The following is a 22130-nucleotide window of genomic DNA, read 5'->3' as shown; positions in this document are numbered from 1 at the left end:
CACAACGTAGTGAAACTTATCTAAAAAATGTTGATTCACTAATCTACGATGTCGCTCTAAGTTTTTAATTAAAATTCCTGCAAACCAGTTCCGGAAGTGCTATTAGTTTACGATAACAGTAAGGTATTTACGCGAGGATTGTCGGCCTTGAGGGTCGGAAATTTTTCTTTACATCCATTAGGCACACGTAAACATGTAACATAATAATATATCAATTAGGGCGCAGCAAATAAAGTACTTAAAGGTCATCGCGTGTTTGAAGCTACTTGCGAAAGCAAAGATAATTTCATTTACTTAGGTTAAGTACTTAAATGTTCAATTCCAATATGTTATTGTAGGTTCCTTTTTTTTAGTTAGCCTCGTTTAGTGCCCCACTGCTGGGCAAAGGCCTCCCCTCCTAAGGTTCCTAAAAATTATTAACTCAACGTAAAGTAGTTATGTAGGTTAATCAAATACACAGGAAGTTTTTCATTTAACATCATTTAATTTCGACTGATTAATGTCTTAGTTGCTTGTTTTTTTGGAAATTAAAACAATTATCTAAATTATCATTGGATGATACCATGTTTGTTTTAACAGCAATCGAAGCCAAAGGCTACTTGCATTTTGTGACACCAGTAGGTTTGCTGAGGTCATTATTGCACAGCGTAAGGGCCGATTTAGAAGCGCGCGAACTCAGTTACAATGCGGACTGTTGGTTAAGTCCAATTCAACCGACCGATCAAAACCCTTCAATGTAATGAAACTCGCATCGTCTAAATGAGCCCTAAGTGTTCAGTCTATGTACGCTAAGACATGGCAATGACAATCTTAGGCTCTCCCATATTAGACATAGCTCTTGGCGTAAACACTTAGCTTAAACGAACTACACAGATCGACCTAGTCCCAATCTAAGCCATAGGAATGGCGACTAAGCTAAAGCAATACAAATAATACAAATATCGATATCGCACCAACCTTGGTGACATATCCGAACACGTTGGAGTAGAAGGCGAAGTAGTTCTTGGTGATGTAGAGGTGCCCCTGCAGCAAGAGATCCCCCACCAGAGCGCATGAGTAGTCTGAAATCAACCAACACACATATTTAGTTCCCATTACTTCCCATGCGTCACGATTTTTAGGGTTCAGTACCCAAAGGGTAAAAACGGGACCTATTACTAAGACTCCGCTGTCCGTCTGTCTGTCAGGCTCTATCTCATAAACCGTGATAGCTAGGCAGTCGAAATTTTCACAGGTGCTGATGTATTTCTGTTGCCGCTGTAACAACAAATACTAAAAACATACAATAAACGTGATTTTGATGCCGTTTTTTTCCGTAATGGTACAGAACCCTTCGTGCGCGAGTCCGCCTCGCACTTGGCCGATTTTTTACAGGGAAAACAGAAACTTTAACTACCTACTATGTTGTAATATACGTAAAGGAAACCAATAGTTCTGATAACTTTATGGCAAAGTTTTATTACGCCTAACTTCTGTAACTTAATTTATATTTGGAGCAGCCACAGCAGTGAAATACCTTCACCTTGAAGGCCACAGCCGTATTAACATTACCACTAATTCTGTAGTTAAATATAAGTTGCGTTGTGATCATAATTTCCTAATAGCGAGGTTGCTTTAGAAATCACATGGACTGTATAGATGGTAAGATTGACGAGATAAAATATTGCTAACAACGAAAATGTTGTCAATTTTGTCATTTACTTCGTGTCTTTTGTAAAACCGGTGTAGTTAATACTTTTAAAAGTAGCCATACGTATTTCCCGTACGGTCCGTATTCATATTAACGGTAAAACTAGAAAGTATATGGTAAAACGTCCAATTATACTTAGTATAAACATCTATTAGTATTCATTCACATCTCTCAACAAACAAAGATTTTAGATTTTACATTAGGTTAATTATTCATGAGTTCTTCGTTTCCAAAATGCGGAAACGTGCAATATAAATTTAACCAAAAAATAATACCGATAAGTTTGTTGAGAAAAATATCAATTGGTCCTTGAAATTAGGTAAATATTTCTCGTTTTATGAGTTCCATATCCGCATTTATGACTGCGTCATTCACATGAGTTAAAACACGCAGTCGCTATTTAATCAATTATGATTACGGCACAATTGTTAAGTATTTTATCTACACACATATCATAAACTCTCTATGACGCCTTCAAAATCCGTAAATAATGGCCCACATTACGATAAACTGTTTTGTTACAGCAAATTTCTTATCTGTGAAAATGTGGTAATAACTTCATTACTATATCAAAATCGATTTGGTAATGCATTTTAAATTTCGAACATCTCTGAATAAAAAAAGCAATTTGATTTGACCCCTATTCTAATATCAGTCGTCATGACGTTTTATTTATTCGAAATCAAATGACAATTGCATACAATATTGACAAATCCCGTATGTAACTTGGTATCGGACGATATGGTAATCGACCCCGACTCTAGTTTGTCTCTGAATTAAAAAAAACTACGGATGCGTGACATACGTGAAAAAAGTTTTCCTTTGCCGCCATTTGACGTACAGTTTATATTTTAATTAATTTGTAAGTAAAAAATAATTTGTTTTGTTGTTTTTAAAGTAACTATAACAAAAGTTTCGTGTAAATTGTGCGATAAAGATATTTCGGAGACGCCAGCTCATATCCGCGAGTTCCGCCAGAGAGGAAAGTGCCCCAATGTCGGTTGTAATATGAGGTTAGTGAATATATCATAGAAAGTTTATAATATGTGTGTAGATAAAGCAGTGTATGTAACTGTACATAATTAGGCATTAAAACACTCGTGTGATACTATTATGAAACTCATCTCATTCGTTTCATAAACCCACACTCGTATTTTAATGCCTTTCATTATGTAGCAGTCACATAAACTACTATAAAAAGCGGAAAATAACGCAGATAAAATTACTACTGCCACCAGGCGGCTTACCACGGTCGCGTTTTTATCCCATGTCACCATGCCTGTCACGTTCTAACAAGTATGTAAGTGCGAAAGGGACGCGCATAGTGATAGTCGATAAAAATGGAACCGTGCTGAGCCCGCAGTTCATGTTTAGTTTAAGTTTACAGTCAAATAAATAATAGATTGTGTTACAAGGAAGGAAGCAAAATGCAATATACATAGTTCGCCCTCCCTGAGGGTATACCGCGAACCACGTTCGACGTGTTGCCTCTCTGTCGCACTTGTAAATTCGTACATAAGTGTGACTGGCAACACGTCGAACGTGCTTCGCGGTAGGCCCTCTGCAACTTGTTTTCAGACTAATTTTCACGATTAATAATCTTTCCTGTGGGCGCAGCACGGTTCCATTTTTATCGTCTATCACTATGCGCGTCCCTTTCGCACTTACATACTTGTTAGAACGTGACAGGCATGGTGACAAGGGATAAAAACGCAACCGTGCTACGCCGCCTGCTTACGACGCGTTCTTGGTGTGGTCCCGTCAGAATCCTTATTTCGTTAAGGGTGTTTGAAAGCCTTACTTTCAAACACTTGAACTACTTACCTACTAAAATTTATATTTATTTTCTTGTTAGTTGTTAGCAAGAAACAAAAGAAAACGAAACGAAAACGGTTTTGCTCATCTCTACGTCGTTTATAATTAAGTTCATTTGTAAATAACTCACGAAATGTACGTTTTTCCTTAAGTCCCTGGACAATTGGACATTTTAAATTAATCATCTTTCCATTTTTTGAAATGACACTGGAAATTATTCAACCTGGCGTGGCATTAAGCGAATTCCAAGGCTAACAGCCTTACGACATGTTACTATGTAGGTATATCGTTAAGCTGATTGTGTGTTAAAAGCAGAAGCTGCTATATTGAATTGATATTAGATTATTAATTTCTGCTCTATTCACTAATCTGGAAGAGCTAGAGCATTTTATAGCTTTAAAACTGCCTATTATCGCCGCCTTTATCTATTTATTGAATTGTTTGTATTGTTTTCTTGATTGTATATAATGTATTATATTAAGTATTTGAATTTAAACGTAGCTTCATTCAGTGGAATACCGACGGTTCAATAGAATGTGGTATTGAATAACAATAGAAGCCGTTTGCATAAATCTGCTCTCGACAGTCAATTATAACGCCTGCGGGCCTAATTAATGAATAATGACCCATGGCTCTGACAAACAAGAATTGATAGAATACTCGTGTACGTTAGAAATAGATATGACACACCATAATTTAAAAAACCGATTTTCAAGACTGAAGTGAATATAGAGCTGCGGAGCTCTAAAAATTACACTTTTTTTAGTCATTAGTATTTTTTTTTAGAAATCAGAAATCAGAAATCAGAAATTATTTATTTGCATTGATACAGTATGGGGATGTTACAATATGATGTTACAGATCATGTACCTAGCTTGCATGCAAGCGTGCAAATTCATCATTATAATCATAAATTTAAATAAATATAAAATGTCAAATTGAAATAATTGAAAAAATAACAAAATATTAACACAATAGGCATGTCACAATACAATTAATAACTAAATATCACTAATTTGAATATTGCTGGTATTCGAGATATGACTCTATCTATTCGTTTTAGTAAATTTGAACATACAAGAATAAAAGTACGAAAACAACGATAAAATGCATAAATTATAAATGTTTGGCACCAGTTTCTAGAAAAAGTATCAGCAATTGAAATGTATTTAAGTGTAAATAAGTAGAGGGTTGCAAACATAACAGAATTGTAGGGACCATATGATTTGTAGATAGTTCGTATTTGTTTGAAGAGACATCACTGTTGATAATGACATATCTGATCCATGTCGTATCTTTAGCAATTTAAGACCTATCTTAAAATTCGAATCAGGCCGGAACTTGATGGTATCGCTTTAACAGTTTTTAAGGACCTTAATGCCAGTAATTCACTGCTGTTGGCACACATAAATACATTTCAAAGTACCGAAGCGTTATTTAGTAAACGTTTAAAAAGCTGTGGGTGAACACTAAATCAACACCCTTTTTTATATAGGGCATAGGGCGTTGCTAGGCGAAGAGCCAGGGACATATAAAAATTGTTTATAATGTGACTTGAACCAGAATAGCCGGACGGCAGGTGGCGTGGATCCCGTTTACACTTAACAACCTAAAGACGCTACCTACTTTAATGCAACAAAGTCTCCACGGCTGACAGCTCTAGTCACACGTATACAGACAGACAGAGACGACGATATACTCACAGTTGAGCACTCGCTCCTCGGGCCCGACCTGCGGGAAGTGCCGCTGGAACTTCTTCTGGCGCGACTTGCTGGGCTGCTTGCTGCCGCCCTCGGTTTCCACGGCTGACAGCTCTAGTCACACGTATACAGACAGACAAAGACGACGATATACTCACAGTTGAGCACACGCTCCTCAGGCCCGACCTGCGGGAAGTACCGCTGGAACTTCTTCTGGCGCGACTTGCTGGGCTGCTTGCTGCCGCCCTCGGTTTCCACGGCTGACAGCTCTAGTCACACGTATACAGACAGACAGAGACGACGATATACTCACAGTTGAGCACTCGCTCCTCGGGCCCGACCTGCGGGAAGTGCCGCTGGAACTTCTTCTGGCGCGACTTGCTGGGCTGCTTGCTGCCGCCCTCGGCCTCCACGGCGTCGGCCGGCTCGCGCACGGACGGCGCCGAGCCTGACAGTGGCTTCACTACATGTCTGTGGACAACAAATACATATTGGATTAATTTCATATAAATTTGAAACCTAGAATAACATCATTTTTTGTCGCTCGCACTCGAAAAATCGATCTGAGCAGTATGTCTACCGTCAATGATTTCACTTTGGAACTCGCTGCGCCTTCCGAAAATTCCGTTCTTAGCGAAAAACAGATGACAATTTCAAGTTACATAACCAATTTCTATTGGTAAACAGGACACCTATGTCTAGGAAACGTTCTACGGACGGGACGTAAACTATAATAACAAGAATAATTTTATATCAGAGTCAGTACATTGCGTGCCCGATTTAACGTATCCAGGCCACAAACATAAACAGTAAATAAAAACTGAACGTTAACGCAGTGCCAAAGGCAATCTTATCGAGGTATTAATTTGTCGCGCCGACCTTTGCAATCACCTCGCCCATGGCCCCGTGAAGTCTGATTGAATTGAAATAACCAGTATTACTTCTTTGATTGTTCTCCGAGTGAATAAGGCCTCAAGTAGGTATTCAGTCTCGGAAATAGCTAGTAGGTCATTTGAGACTGTAATTATCTACATGAATTTAAGTTATTAGTACTTATACGAACTTTACTTATGCAGATTAAATGCAACTTTTAGTTGTTACAGTTAAAATTATGACATTGCAAAATTTGATTTTTCACTGGCATTTTAACGTTGATTAGGTTCGTCGCGAGCAGCGAAAATGTAAAATTCTATTGTGGAAGAAAACAATAGAACCAATAGATTGATTAGCCGTGGGATTACCGTGTAGTTTATGTGGTATGTAAATTACTGATGATAACTTACCAACCGATTTTCCGGTAATAAACTATGCTACCTTTAAAATATATACCTACCTACTGATAATAAAATCATCTTCAGGACGAAATTACCTCAAGTGGATTTGTATTTCAAATCGTCATACAACACAACAAACATACCTAGTCACATTTAACCGAATATGGGTATATATTTGGCTATAAATATGCGTTTTTTTTTTTCTTTCATATCGCGAGCGTCAGTGAAGCCGCCATATTTGCGCAAATAAAACAGTAAAAACACCAACCAAGTGTGTTGCGGGTTATAGGTTTAGGTACACATTAAGGTATTTTTTTTTCCTATAGTATACACTTAGAATATCCCTCAAAGAAAATAAACAAACGACAAGCGACCAAGTCGTTCAAGCGAATAATAGGTACCCAACTCATAAATTGAAAATAGGCATATTTTTATTCTTCGTATGTTGACGCCAATAAATGTACAGATGTATATAATTATTTTCCTTCGTATTTTCACAGAAACGTGTCTTGCTGTTTCTATCAGTCTCGGTACAAAAAGTACTGAGGTTTCCGAGAAAATACGATGGAAAACAATTATGCACTACATCTGTATCTGACTCTACCAAAAAATAACCTTTAGAGAGAAATAAATAATAGCCTTACCTGGCTATTATTTATTTTTCTGTATGTTTACGACAATACCGGGTAGAATTGAGATCATGAATAATTTAATGTAAGTTAAGGTAGAGGTCTTTAAACTATAAAGACCTAACTCGTGCGAAACTAGGCTGGCAGTAAAACAAACGTTCTTTCAAGATTCCAGTTAAGACTACTATATAACACTGAATAGGGTGACCTAGTACACTAAAGTCGGCATCTAGAGCAAGAATAATAAACGTTAGTGGGCGCTGGAAATGAAAATTTTAACCGAGTAAGTACCAAAAAAAGGAAGAAGTTTTAAGTTCAACATTTTGTTGTGTGGGTTTATTATTGACTTTATCTTCCTAAGAAGTCTAATAACTAATTATTATTAATTGATTTCAGATGTATTGTATTCCACGGGTTTTAAAAATAACTTCATTATACAGATTTTAAACTTCCGGCACAAAAGATAGATGTAGGTAATATTTATTTATTATTGAGTTAGTACTTCAGTTCCTCGTTAAGGTGACATTCGGATGCCAACTGTAGCTGCACTACTGTTCAGGCGTTCCTTCCTTTCCTTTCCTTGATAAAATAAGTGACACTTGTCGCCGCATTACTGCCGCGAGGATGACGTTCATGCCTTCAATAATTTATCACATTGACAGATATAGCGGCGGCGGCAAGGATGCCGCAACAGTAATATCCTATCCCTATCCCTAGCTGCAGTTGACATCCGAGCCTCACGTTTACTTAGCTTTAGCTCATTATGAACTAAACGCGTTGTATACGTTTAACGTTCACCTGCAAACAAGACGGTTTCCGTGCCACACTGACACAATGATCGATTGCTTGTTATGAAAGCACCTTATCATGCCAACACAAACAAATTGGTACTCGTAGGTTCCGCGCTGGATTGTTGACCACTATCGGTCATGCGAGAGGAAACAGTGTATCGCATTTGTACAGAATTGCATCCATTGCTGAGATTTTATTGCGAATCAGTTGTAAACTTTACATCAGATCGAGAAAGGAAACAAACCGTATAGAAATACGTCGCTATGGGCCGAAAGCAGCAATTCAAAAAGAATTCCTTTACCTGGCCAGAGACGACGTAAATATTTTTACTTGTAAACTGGGTTTGGTGTGGGATTACAAGAAATTTAAGAAAAACTCACCTTCTAAATAGAAAAACCCCCATTTCCCACACGAGTGATACACGAAACGAACTGGAAACTTACGATAACGCACTGACCGAAAACCCGGGTCGCATTAGGTTTTATGCAATATTCACAAATGTCCCTGTTCAACAGCGAGCAAAAACACATCTTATCTTTATGAAAATAGGAGCCTGGATGTCTAAATGCATAAAACATTGAATGACGTGGGTTACTACGTAAGTTGTTGAATTTTAAAGCAAATGTTAGCATTTTGGGACGAGCTGGGAATTTTGAATGGGGTTGAAGGTAAATAGGTCCGCAACGGGGTTTTGGAACTCTACTGTTGTTATACATGCGCATATTCTGGTGTCCTATATCGGATATTTGATTCCGTTACTTAACGTTTCGTGTCTCTATTTTACAGACACTTTCCTTTAATTTTAATCGTATCAATTAGGATTGTAAAACCATTAACGAATTTTAGAGTAGGTATTGGTATGATTAATTTTGTCTTTTCGACAATACCTGTTTCTTGTTTTTGTAGCTATGGTTAAACCAACACAATTGGTTGTTGTAACCAATGGTGTTGTAAACAACCAAACGAATTGTAAGTAAATGGTACAAAGTAGTATACAACTAAAAAAACACATTTTCCAGTCAATTCTTACCCGTTTTGATGAAAACCACCTTCCCCGCTGGATTCCTCTGAGCACTCGAAGGACGCGTTATCCACCATTATGGTCTAATAGTAAATAATTAACTTTCATTAATTATTCTCGTTACGATTTGCTCATGGTACAATATCATTTCACTGGTAACTTTTAAACCAACTTTTAAATGGATTGAACAATGTTAACAAATTGCAAAAAAATGCAGAATAGTCACTCTTCTCTGGAGAAAGAGCCTATTAACTACCTATCGTTAAAATATCCAACTAACTTAATTAAATACACACGACTTAAAAGTCTCATTAGTCATTAACATATATTTATCCACCATTACTAAAATGTACGTGCACACTGATTTGCAGGTGTGAAGATTAAGATACTATATCAGGAGCAGGTATTGATATTTTTAAAAATAAGCTAGATGACTAACGCGGTTTGAACACGGAGATAAAATCGGAGTGAATGGCTGTATGCAAGCGAAAACTCAAAGATAACTGATGCCGTAATTATAACAGAAATAACGACTCTAATACATGAACGTTACCAGAGAGAGGTCTCTTAGAGAAATCCGAACACAACTAAAAGCGCCAACCGCATAATATTCCGCCTGATTATTTAGATCACTTTCCAAGTTTCCATTCATTGACACTCTTAATCAAAATCATGTGGACATTGATAATTGTCACTGGAAACGATAATAGACCCTATCGCACCGACATAGTGGTCAAACTGCGCGCAGATAATGTTGCAAATCGAAATGATCATGCTGTCGTGATAACAATATGATGATGTGGATACTGTAGCAATCGTAAGACGTTTTTATATACGAAGTTGTAAATGCATTATTTCGTCTTATTACAATGAAATACGGTGCAAAATCAACGTACAAACGAAGGGCATTAGCAAGACAGCGTAAAATTATATACAATAAATGAATACACCTCTTTTAGTAATCTTAGATTCTGGAATAGACGGAGTATTAAATGTGACTAAATATAAATGCAATCAATGGATGTCGCCAAGCGATTATGACAACTTTAGCGAAAGCGATAATATCATTATTACCAAACTCTTGCATTGCGTACACCAATTAGACATCACTTTTAAGATCAAGTTTTGTATATTAATTAAAATATGTATAAAAATGATACTGGTTTCACATTAACAGTTTATTTCTTTCAGCAACAGAATATCGTAACGCATATTCATTCTTATATTTGATGACCAGCAACGACATATCGGAACGTGGCGTCATATTTTGACTAATTGTGGACTGAACGTGGGCAGTTGATAGGTGACGTGCAATCAAACAAGTACGTTCCAATCAAAGGCCCGGCATCGGCAGTCCGTGTTGACTTGAGAATTGATAACATCCACATGTCAGGAGGGTCAGTATTCGAACGTTTTGACCGCCGTTTCGTACACATATTTCTCATGTAAACATGTATGGCGTTTTCGTTTATTTGGCGATATACTGTTCTTTTATCAAGATAACCGGAAACGCTATCAATTTACTGCGACTTCTACAAAAATATTCCATGAAAGGGTGTCAGAAGAGACATTACTCAGAAAGCGGTCAAATCAAAAAGTTGACAAAAACGACGGTGGTCACAACTTCGTTAAATTTTCTGCTCATGTTTGGTAATACGTCACTAAATCGAAGACCATTTATAAAACCAGTTAGACTACACGGGTAACCTTGTAACTGTTTTGCCAGTAATTTATCTATGTACTAAAAACCTATAGCTCTACGAACTTGTTTTTATAAATAACTGGACTTGATGACCTATTCTGAAAATATTAAAAGCTATTCTATTACTACTACAAAGTTACAAACGCTATTCGGAAAATACGATCACATTCTGCGCAAATACCACTTTGTAACTCAACTATCTTTCGTTTTTGGTTTTAAAATAACATTGAAATAAACACATCGAAGAACTAGGTAACACCAGATTAAACTGACGGCGCGATATTGCAAATTGCTGAAGCAAGTAAACTACATTGTTACACGCTGCGACGTTTACGTTCGGTTACCGATAGCAATCTCCATGTCAAAGTAAGAATCAACGTTATTCGTGAAACAGAATACGCAAAACGCATAATTTAAAATGTGATAGTACCGCACAGTTGCGCTCTATCCGCGCACGCGCGATCAACTGTCGCACCAATAGAAACTTAGGTATTACACGTATCTAAATGGTACCTACAATATTGATACGCGTATCGACTGCTAGCAATTTATCGGAATAACCGATAAGATACTACGGCATAAGCTGGAAGCGAAGTGTTTTTATTTTTACCCAAATAATAAGGTTACGCAAAATAAGACTTGAACCAAACGAACTTGCGATATCGAACCGTTTGAGATACAAGATGAAATCACATTTCACGAGATCATATTTATCCCTGATGATGAATAGAAGACAATAACGCACCAGCCGTATTTGCGCAAATAAGCGCAAATTACAAATATTCTCTCGATGAAACAACACAGTTCACCAGATGAACCTGCAGATCTCATGTTATATTTCACAAAAGTTTTAATAATGTTTTCTTTAAAACGCCGTTACTGCAAAGCCCACACCACCACACCTCCTAAAGCTTTCAGATAGAGAGGTCAAGAACAACAACTGTTATAATCGGAGGCAACGCGACCACGCGACTCCCATTCACTCCACTGGCCAGGGAACGGTACCGATCGAGCCCGACAGTGCACTGAACGCGGACGTACTGTTTGTAACGAAGTAAAGTGCGTTTATAAACACTGTATACACACTTTACATACTTAGACAGCAGCCGACGAAACAATGGACGGCACGTTGATATCATAATCACATGGTTACTTCAATTATCCAATTTAAAACGGACGTAAACATAAACACCAGTGGCCTGTTACCACCGAAGCCCCAGTTAGTTAACATACAATTTTGCAACATTTTGTTCAAGCCGATGGGTTCAATGTACGATTGTCTGTTTAAGCGAGTCTCAAGTATAAATATTCCTCTCGTACTCATTTGGAAATACTTCGCAGTATTCGCACTTTCTCCTAATACAGGTCCTTTGAATTCGCACGAATACGTGAAACTAAAAGACTAGACCAATAAAGGCGATTAGACGTTTTAAGATTGGACGACACATACAATATCGTTGAATTTCTACACAGAGATGCCTACATATTCTCGTAGGCATCTCTTCCACAGTATCTAACTACTATCTAGTGATCTTTGTTATTTCAGTGAGTAATTAAAATCCATTGATGCAGAGGCCGGCCTTGGGCGTGATCGCTGTATCGTTCAGTAGGGACTGAGGTGCCGTTCCAAACGCATGGGTGACTCAAAGGCTCAGGCTAACCAGTATAAGTATCCTCTTTGATCATGCATAGTTATAACGGATCCCGAGGTTAAGCAACGCTGGTTCGCTATAATACTCAACTCGCCTACAGTCGCGCACTGGCTAGTCGACTTCAATATCTGTGTTGATTGGACAAATGGGAGCACCCAGTGTGTTTACGTTTCACACGTGATGCGACTGTTGAACCAAGCCCACTTAGTTCGATGATAGCTACATTAAATTGTATAATACTTCGCCCTATTTACAATGATAAAGTCTTAAGTAATAAACTAATAACATAATAAAAAGGGATGGACAAATAAAAATTCAGCAAAGAAAGGTGTTGTAAAGTGTTCTCGCAACAGTCAAACTTTAAGAAAGGGCAACTAGCAATAGTATCAACAAGTATGACAGCAGCTACATCTTTTCTTTATCATAACAACCAAGACCATTCTAACGTAACGCAAATAACATACATATGCACATTTGGGATCTGATGCTATCTTTATACCGGACATGGAATGCTCAAATTTTCACCTACCTACAGTACCTACCCTTTACAGCCCGGGTGACGTGGGTGAAAATTAAAAGTTAATTTACCTATGGTAAAAGTTTATTTTAATTCCTTATATTACCAACCCAACCACGACAAGCAAAATGTATAAAGTTTCGTTAGACATAGATGAGGTACATTTATGAAAATGAATCATCGCTTCCCATCTTCGAATGACACACCTACACAATCGGCATTGAAATTAATTGGATAATTATTTTAATACTGGTCTGGTAGTTAGCTCCTGCCATTTTTGGCGAGCCGACCTCAAAAATTTGGCAGTGTCAATAATTCTGACGACTATAAATATTTTAAGTAGGTGAGATTTAATACTTATATAATATCTGGGAAACAAAAAAAAAAACTTAAAAATGCGCGTTTTCCCAGAGATAAGACCTAGCTAAATCGATTGGTCGCCCCCGAAAACCCCCCATATAGCAAATTTATCGACATCGTTAAAGCAGTTTCCGAGATCGACGAAATATATATATAAATAAATAAACAAGAATTGCTCGTTTAAGGGTATTAGATAGATAGATAGATTATTTATTTAGGAAGTAACAGTAATATTGTCACCATTGGTAGAGACCGCCCCTTTGACATTAGTTATGATTACATATGCCAAAGAAGATCAAGTACAGTCACCTGCAATAATATGTTACACAACGAAGGCCGCAAAAATATCGGACACGATTTTATTTCTGGAGCCATAAGAGCGTGTCACATATTTTTGCGGCCTTCGAAGAGTAACATATTATAGCAGGTGATTGTATACCCTACACTTTTAGTCTATCTTTTATGTAGATATGAAGAGACAATTCATAAGACTAACCTGCCTAAAAAAGATCTGAGGACCTATTAGCCAAGTCAAAATCGTTTATAGAAAATACCAAATGAAACAACACATTCAATGCGGCAGAGGTCATATTGACCCTGTATTTATTTATTTATAGCATAATGTTTAAAACAGAATAACTATAAATATAGATTAAGTACAATCAGTAGGTATAAAGTAGGGTTATAGTTCGTAGGTTTCTAATAGAGCCCGACGGCTAATCCTATTGTCTATTGTTAATTAAAACCGCACGTGATACTTACCTGCAAAAAGGGTCTTTATTATTTTATTAGGCACCTGAGCGCGGGCTAGTCCAACGCTCAAAAAACCAGTGTAGGTGCGCTCTCCGATAACGCACCTTTGTTACGCATCTCGATGACACATTTTAGACTGGTTCTGTAGCGTTCGACTTCCCGGGTCTCAGTAACTTAGTACTGTACTTTTTATGCAGGTGGTTGTGGCACGTGGCACGAGCGGTTTTACTTAACAATAGACAATAGGATTAGCCGTCGGGCTCTATTAGAAACCTACGAACTATAACTACGAGTTCACTTAATTGCCGCATTGAAGGTGTACTCAGGCGCATAATGTACCATCGCCCACATTGTTAACTGTTGGTGGTCCTTATGCCTTTTGTAATAAGGTCCACCGATGTACAGTTAGGAGTGTTGCTGTTTGTACCTATGGAAATGATCACGTCACTTTTGTTATCTGTCATCTCCACATTTGTATTTCTCGATTGGCATTTGTCAACATACTAACGTTGGTTATCTTGGCTCCTGTCACTGGTTCTTAATTAGACCGTAGTTTTAACATGTTCTGTTTACCGATTTCGAAAACGTAAAAAAAGTTTTGGAAATGTTCAGTCCTCAAAAACGTTGTTGTAAAAATGATCACAATTTAACCTTTTGGACACCAATGACCGATATATCCGCACCGTAGGTCCAACGCCAAAGACCGATTAATCCGTCACAGACCACAGAGCAACACAGACCTACGTGCATATGCATAAAGTTCAATTTCGGTTTTGACACTTGGTGACGTGGCGTCCGGTCCGAGTGACAGCTTTTGTGTTTGACACGGCGTCGAAAACGTTAACACATAAATTCGCACGAGCAGATCATCTAATAGAACACCCCATGAATATTAAAGCACTTAGCCGAAACGCAAATAGCAATTGACGTCAGTGGCTCAGACAAACCTTATTAATTATAATAAATATGTTAATCCTATCTGTAGATAACCTACACTATTTGAGTGAATAGGTTCAATCTTTAGAAAGCTGATTTAGATTTAATCCAAATGTACGAAATGTGTGGTCGAGCATGCCCTTACTCAGGCAAGATCGTCTACCCTACAAACACTCTAAGAAATAGAGTTTGGAGGTAGCGACAGTTGCTCCGATCTCTACCTGTTTCACGTTTCAAACTATGTATGTGTCAAGTGAGTGCAAAATGATTCAGATGAGTATCTACATAATAGCTCCAGGATATTTAAATCCATAGACCTATGGTTTCATGACTTTCATGTAAACATCCGTCCAAGGAGTTGATTAGCCATTTGAACTTTGAAGGATAGGATAAACAATTCAAGACTATTTCAAGGTTTTAATGTGATCAATTTCGTTTTTATAGGGTCACTGTGGGCAAGTCCGTGTACTTACCACCCCATTTTCGTAGTATATAGTCGTAGTAGACTTGCCTTAGTATTAGAAAAAAACCGGCCAAGTGCGAGTCGGACTCGCATTTCTAGGGTTCCGTTCATAAATCCGACTCACGCTTGACTGCACATTTGCAATAGGTTTTCCTGTCATCTATAGGCAAAGAACTATTTTGTGTATTTTTTTCAAAATTTTAGACCCAGTACGTTCAGAGATAAAGGGGGGGGGATGGTCATTTTTTGGCTATTTTCTTAAATAACTTCGACCCTATGTATTTTAAAATTATAAAAAAAACATGTCCATCTTTGGGTCACTAATTTACATATGTGTACCAAATTTCAACTTAATTGGTCCAGTAGTTTCCGAGAAAATAGCCTGTGACAGACGGACAGACAGACAGACGCACGGGTGATCCTATAAGGGTTCCGTTTTTTTCCTTTTGAGGTACGGAACCCTAAAAATGCTGTTTATTTCGAATCTAAACCCTATATTAACAAGTTTAAAGTACACTTTTGATTGTTTTGATTCGTTCTTTTTAGGAATTTGACTACGAACATATACGCACCCATACATTGGCTGATATCATAACTAGACGGACTTCCCTTAAACTGCACGGGAAGTCCATCTACTCGCCGAATATTAAAAAATGTTATTGTTTTCGCTTAATTTGTGTTTGAAATGATCTGTCACTAAAGCTAAACTATTAATTATTAAATTCTTCATCGTATGCGATTACAACCGGTAACGTATAGGTGAATAATTAACGGAACTAGATCACTCCAAAGTGAAAAAAAAAAAAGTATGCCGGTCTTCCCCACAGTGACCTTACAAGTGGAGCGTCATGCTCATAGGATAAGCCAGGAAAATTTAGTAAAGTGTATTGTCAGAGTAACTGTATGCATAGAAAACAGGGGACCTATAGGTATGACTATCGTCAGAGTGGTAGTTAGTGGCCGTAGCCACACTAATAGAGGTTCGTTAGTATTTGTACAATATCAATTCAAATCTAGTATTAGGCATATCTTATTTACAGCGAAACATATAAGAGGCATATTTAAGGCGGAACGTGCGTTGTAAAAAATAGATACTCGTACGTAGGTACACAATTACATATAACTATTGTATCAAGCTTTCCATCATCACAGCAATTACCCAATGACTCACATGGACACATTGACCCGTTGACGAGCGTTTCGGGGAAGATAATAATAATAAATGCCACTGGTTTTTTATGTGGTAATTAAATGAACCGAAGCCGTAGGATATAAATAGAGGCTTTTAACCTCTGTACATATATATATGTAAGAGATTCGTTATTGACCCCAAATTCACAGCTCTGACAACCTCATTTATCAAAAGGAGCATGACACCACATTAGACGTGATAGTTCAAAAAGAAAAGGCTGGTGTCATACGTAATACACAACAGAACTTTGTACAATCTGTGGTACAAAGCTGTTGGGCAAATATGATATGACTTTGTTTAGGCTTCTTTTTCATGTTTACCTCTCTTATCTCAATTCAGTAGGTAAGTAGTTATTTGGCTATGATAGAACAGTAAAACGAAGGTAGGTTAGATGCCTTGATTAATTTCTGAGTTGAGCTGCTCTAAATTAGAGACGTTATTCCACTGCAGTAGCGGCGGCTTCATACAACCCGATTCCCACCGGCTTGCCTAAAATATATTGCTACATATATATCCATAATGAAAACACTACGTATTACCTTGGTATTGATAACACGATTTACTAAAGCTTCACTATTGATTAAATTTCAACTAATCATAGCGGGCGCGCGGGCGACTAAGTTTAAGCTTGAATATTCATTCATGAGCCACCACACACATACGAAAACTCACGCACACGCTCACAAAGTTCGCTAAAGAAAGTCCGCGTATTTACGCTTCAAAATAACACGGTTTTGTATCGAGTTATTCATTTAAATAAAAACCTTAAACGTAACAATATAAGGTTTATATTGGAAAAATGCACGCACACAGTCAAAGTCCGCGAGTGGCGCAAGTATTCACTTGCTGCTTCATTTGAATTTAAACCTTAAATACAAAGAGGTAAGATTTATATTGGACTGTAATGTTTCACAATTTTGAATCGAGTCGCGTTTGCCGCTCGTGTGGTTAATGTTGCCATACCAACATTGAATTGAATTAATGGGTAAAATTTTATTGTATTTTGCTATCATTAATACCAAATTTTCAAAAAACCTTTAAAAAAAGAAATTTTATTACAAAATCCAAGAATATTATGAAGTCGCAAGTTTAGTTAAGGTAATTTGATAACGAGGGTTTCTTCAAAGAAAGTACTGTTTATAAATTTGTAGTAATAGGTTTTGGAAGTCGTGGGTGAAAATGGAATAAAATTATGACAACACACAATTCCGGTTGTTGCCAAGATTTGTTGTTATTGTTGTTTTTATTAGAGTTTTATAGGTTTTAATGAGATTTTACTTAGTTTTGTGCATATATTTATATATAAAGACTAAAGCAGTGAATTTTTGAGTGTTGTAAGTGTTGCGTATTGTTCGTGCAGGTGTTTCAAGGTCAGTCCTTGTTTTTAACAAGCTTTTATTAGGTCGACCTGTATGTAACTATGTAATGGAATCTAAGGTAACTAATTTAACCATCTTCCAAGGATCGTAGCGTCATGAAAATTGGCAGCTGTATGTAGTTCTGATGACAATACAATAATATGATACTGTCGAACTGATCTGATGATGGAGACAGGAGGTCGCCATAAGAACTCTGTGATGAAACAACGCAACCTAATTGTGTTAGGGGTTTTTAGAATTGACTCGATGAGTATTAGTTGTCTGTCGTAAGAAAAGTATAGTCAGCGATAAAAGCTTGTACCAAAAATGAAATTTTTGCATAAAACTTATTAGTTAGGATTGTTAGGAATTTAGGAGTAGGAATCCGCTTTTGTCATACTCGACATACACTGTTCATGTGACGTCAGTGATGACAAGTATGGCAAAGGTGGTTATACACTAACTGCAAAAGAACGCACCCAAGGACACACCTAGCGCTTTACTTTACCTTCGCTTATCATGAAAAAATAAGTACATAATGTAGGTGTTTAATGTAGGTGTTTTTTTTTGCTCCGAGTTGTCTAGCGAAAAATTCCACGCGCCGCCACTGTTCCACTGTGCCTTTTGTTTTTAGAGTTCCGCACAAAACTGATCGCGGAGCCCTTATGGGATCAATTTGGTCTTGCAAATCGGTTAAATGCATTTTTCTCAAAGACCGTTTGATGTAGGTACCTAAAATCTGGAATAGTTATAGCAAGTACCATCACTAACACTGTGAATAAGTTAAAACTTCTTGTTATAAACAATGGCCGATAGTGTGTTGATTTTGTTGTTGTCGAAACAATAATTTTCGAAGAGTATTAAGCTTAATTAAAGTTTGCCAATAGCAGTTCAGTATGATTACCCTAAGGCCTAAGAATTGAAGCCTAAATACTATAAACATTGAAACATAATTTGCCGCATCACCGGAACTGTCAACTTTCATAACATGCCAACCCTCCAATCAATACCCTTATCGCTTAATCAGTCATTAGTCATCCACCAAAGATAATGGCTCGAATACAAATCAAAACTGTTGTATCGTTCTAAATATCTCTATTACCTCTACCAATTACAAATAAATTACGATGTTCCAAATTACAGTTATATTTGTATCCGGGAAATGTACACTTTAATAGAAACTTTATACAGACTTTAGTTATCTTGTATTTTAATACCTTGTATACAGTGTGTAAATACAATACCGGCGAATATTTAAACGGTGGTTAGCATAGGACCTAAGAAGTATATTGAGATAATTTTGCTTAGAAATACAATGAAAATATTAACCATGCCAAATAATTCGGCCCGCAATGTCACGAAGATATGTTACGTCTCGTAATGTTTGCAGTACATTGCTGGTCGGTAACCTTTCAAAAATTAAATACGGGGTCATAATTAGGTGAACTAAAAAAAACTTCTAAATTAATGATTACACGGATAAATTCTATATCCGGTTTAAATTCCGGGTAATTTATTGCCCGTATTGGATTTACACACGGTATACTATAGGTATACCGGGTGTGGCCTGTAACATGAGCAAAAAATTAAACTGTAGGCTGTACTCCTCATACTGACCAACATTTGTTCTGCGACTTTTAAAAATAACTTGTGGTTTGATTTTTAATACACTTTAAAGTTTATTCTAAGACGCAATGTATTGCGAACTTTGTTATGTTTAAGGCGTGACAAGCAACGTCAATCACAATGATATGGCGTGGCGATGGCGTCCATTGAAGATAATATTTATTTTGTATGAAAAATAGGGAGTTTAAATACTTCAAAATTTTTAAAAGTTGTTGAACAAAACTGTCACGGTTTGAGGAGTACAATCTATGTTTTATTTCTTTGCTCATGTTACAGGCCACACCCGGTATATGTATACTGGTATATATGCCCAGTCAGTCTTCGCTAGTATCGAGTGTCCTACCACCAACCCTACCATGGATAGACATAGATTTAGAGCCGAGTTTTCCATCCCCATTAGACGGATATAGGATTTATGAATGCAGATATTTTTATGAATTTTAAATAGGTACCTGAGTCCGTCGTAGACACCATGCATCAGCCTTATCACCACCAAAGCTGACCGCTCGTCAGAAGGCTGATACGCCTCCATTTTGAAACAAATCTCACAGAACTCCAACCACACTCATCACCTCACAATGCACTTACACTCATTAATATTTAAATTTTATGAAGTTTTTCATTCTGAATTTCGTGTCACTTTTTTTTTATATACCACATCGGTGGCAAACAAGCATACGGCCCGCCTGATGGTAAGCAGTCACCATAGCCTATGGACGCCTGCAACTCCAGAGGTGTTAGGTATATGCGCGTTGCCGACCTTTTACAAATATGTACACTCCTTTACATAGGAGTAGGAACGTTTGGTTAGCGTAGAGCCCTGAACACAACTGATTAGCGAAACGCTGGCGTAGATAATCGTTTAACTAAGATAATACCCGATACACATGATAAATCCTTTTTCAATATTCAAAGCGAGAACTCGTTCTCGAAATAATTTGAAAACAATGGTATGTTATATTCGAAACAATGACTGAAGAGGCAATCAAAAAAAGACGGTTCAAAATAAGACGTTTTTTATTTAATACATAAATAAGTGATTGGCTAATTTGTATTGTCTTTGTAAAATTTTATAAATGCCACCTCCAAATCCAAACATTAATTACCTACACAGTATATCTGCTTATACTTATTAAAGTCAAGAAAACGTCTTTCGTAGCTACAGATGCCAATTAAATCATTTGTCAAGAAGAAAGATATCTAATGACTGTTCTTAATTAATCTACATTTTCATGGTAAAAATAAGGTAATTTAAATAAAAGTAAATACTACAGTTATTTTGTCGTTTTAGAATCTTCCAGACAAAATTATTTCGCAGGGACGTAGTAAAGACTGTATTGTTAATTATAGGGACAACTTTACTTAGCCGTTTTTTTTTTGGTGTTATATTTTTATTTCAAAACTACACATGTGTTTAATTAGTGCTTTAATAAGGTACACATTTCGCCCTGGGAGCTCGACGTAAAGCATATGGTTTGGACGAAATTTACCCAATCCTCTCGAGTAACAAAAGCGAGTGCTGACAAATACTAGAAGAAAATTTGCGGTTTGCGAACAAGACAATATCACACAAAAAAAATCGTACTATGTAAACAGCAATTACACATGATTCGTATAGCGAAACATCTGGACATAGTCTAAGCATTTTGTTTCGTTAAAAAAAAAGTTTAGGATCTGTGCATGGTGGCCTTTTAGAGAATATGGCATGCTACTTACGACAACTATGACTTTGACATCTAATATAACTATCATGGAGCGTTTCTATCGACCCGCTCTAGCGATAGATCAACGCCATGAATGTCCGTTAGGCTTTGGTTTTAAGCTTATTCTTCTAGCTGTCTCCGTCATTACGCTTGCATCAGAAATTGAAGGGATTCCAAAACGTGGAGTGAAAAATCGTTTTTATGTAAAAATAAAAATTCACCACATTTATTCCGCAGCTGCTCAATTGAACAGTCATGAAGAGGACACTTAAATAACATGTTTTGGCAGCCTATTAACCTGTTGTTACTTTAAATCGTACCAAAGAGTCGATGAAATAGTCTCAAATTCAGCTCGATAGGCTTGTCCGGACTGTTTTTGCTATACGGTATTAAAAGCATCATAAAATCCCTAAAATAAAAAAAATGTCAAACCTTCTTAAATCAGATATAGCTTAAAAATACCCTCAGATCAAACTCTTAGAACATAGTAATACAAAATAATACACATGCCAACAGTTAGACCAGGTTTTATCTGTCCCTATACTTAACGATACAGTCTTTACCTATACTACTTTTTTGCGTTCACTGACTACTACTGATTTTTTTATGGAAATAATTACTTATACAATTTGGCATTTAATTTTGTAAGATACCTAAACCGTATTTTTTATAATTTTACTTAAATATTTATGTTTTTATTTATTTATATTTGTAACATTACATTCCAGATGCCATAATTGACGATGACGCAACTATGTGGTAGGTGTGTTTTTTACATTAGAAGAGAGGTTAGAAGGCAACAACGACAAAGCTTGGCTGGTTCAACCTCGACATACTCACGAATTAATTAATTTCGTAAAATTGTTGGATTGTACAGTATATCCATATTTGGTTTACATATCGTTTCCTGTGTGCGAGGAAAGTATGCACGACATTGCAAATAAAGG

General features: G+C 36.9%; 1 protein-coding gene across 1 annotated transcript in view; it reads right to left on the bottom strand.

The window, feature by feature from the left end:
* The window catches only part of LOC134798858 (uncharacterized), a 106230-nt gene that overhangs the window by 4561 nt on the left and 79539 nt on the right, over positions 1–22130 (bottom strand). The window contains exons 6-7 of the mRNA XM_063771249.1: positions 5519–5676; positions 958–1061 (exon numbers count right to left, since the gene is read on the bottom strand). Coding sequence (XP_063627319.1) covers positions 958–1061; positions 5519–5676 — 262 coding nt within the window. The remainder of the gene's footprint in view (positions 1–957; positions 1062–5518; positions 5677–22130) is intronic.

This window comes from Cydia splendana, chromosome 17, assembly GCF_910591565.1.
Source record: "Cydia splendana chromosome 17, ilCydSple1.2, whole genome shotgun sequence".
Lineage (NCBI taxonomy): Eukaryota > Metazoa > Arthropoda > Insecta > Lepidoptera > Tortricidae > Cydia > Cydia splendana.
The sequence above is the reverse complement of the archived record's forward strand: the minus strand, read 5'-3'. Positions and strand labels throughout refer to the sequence as shown.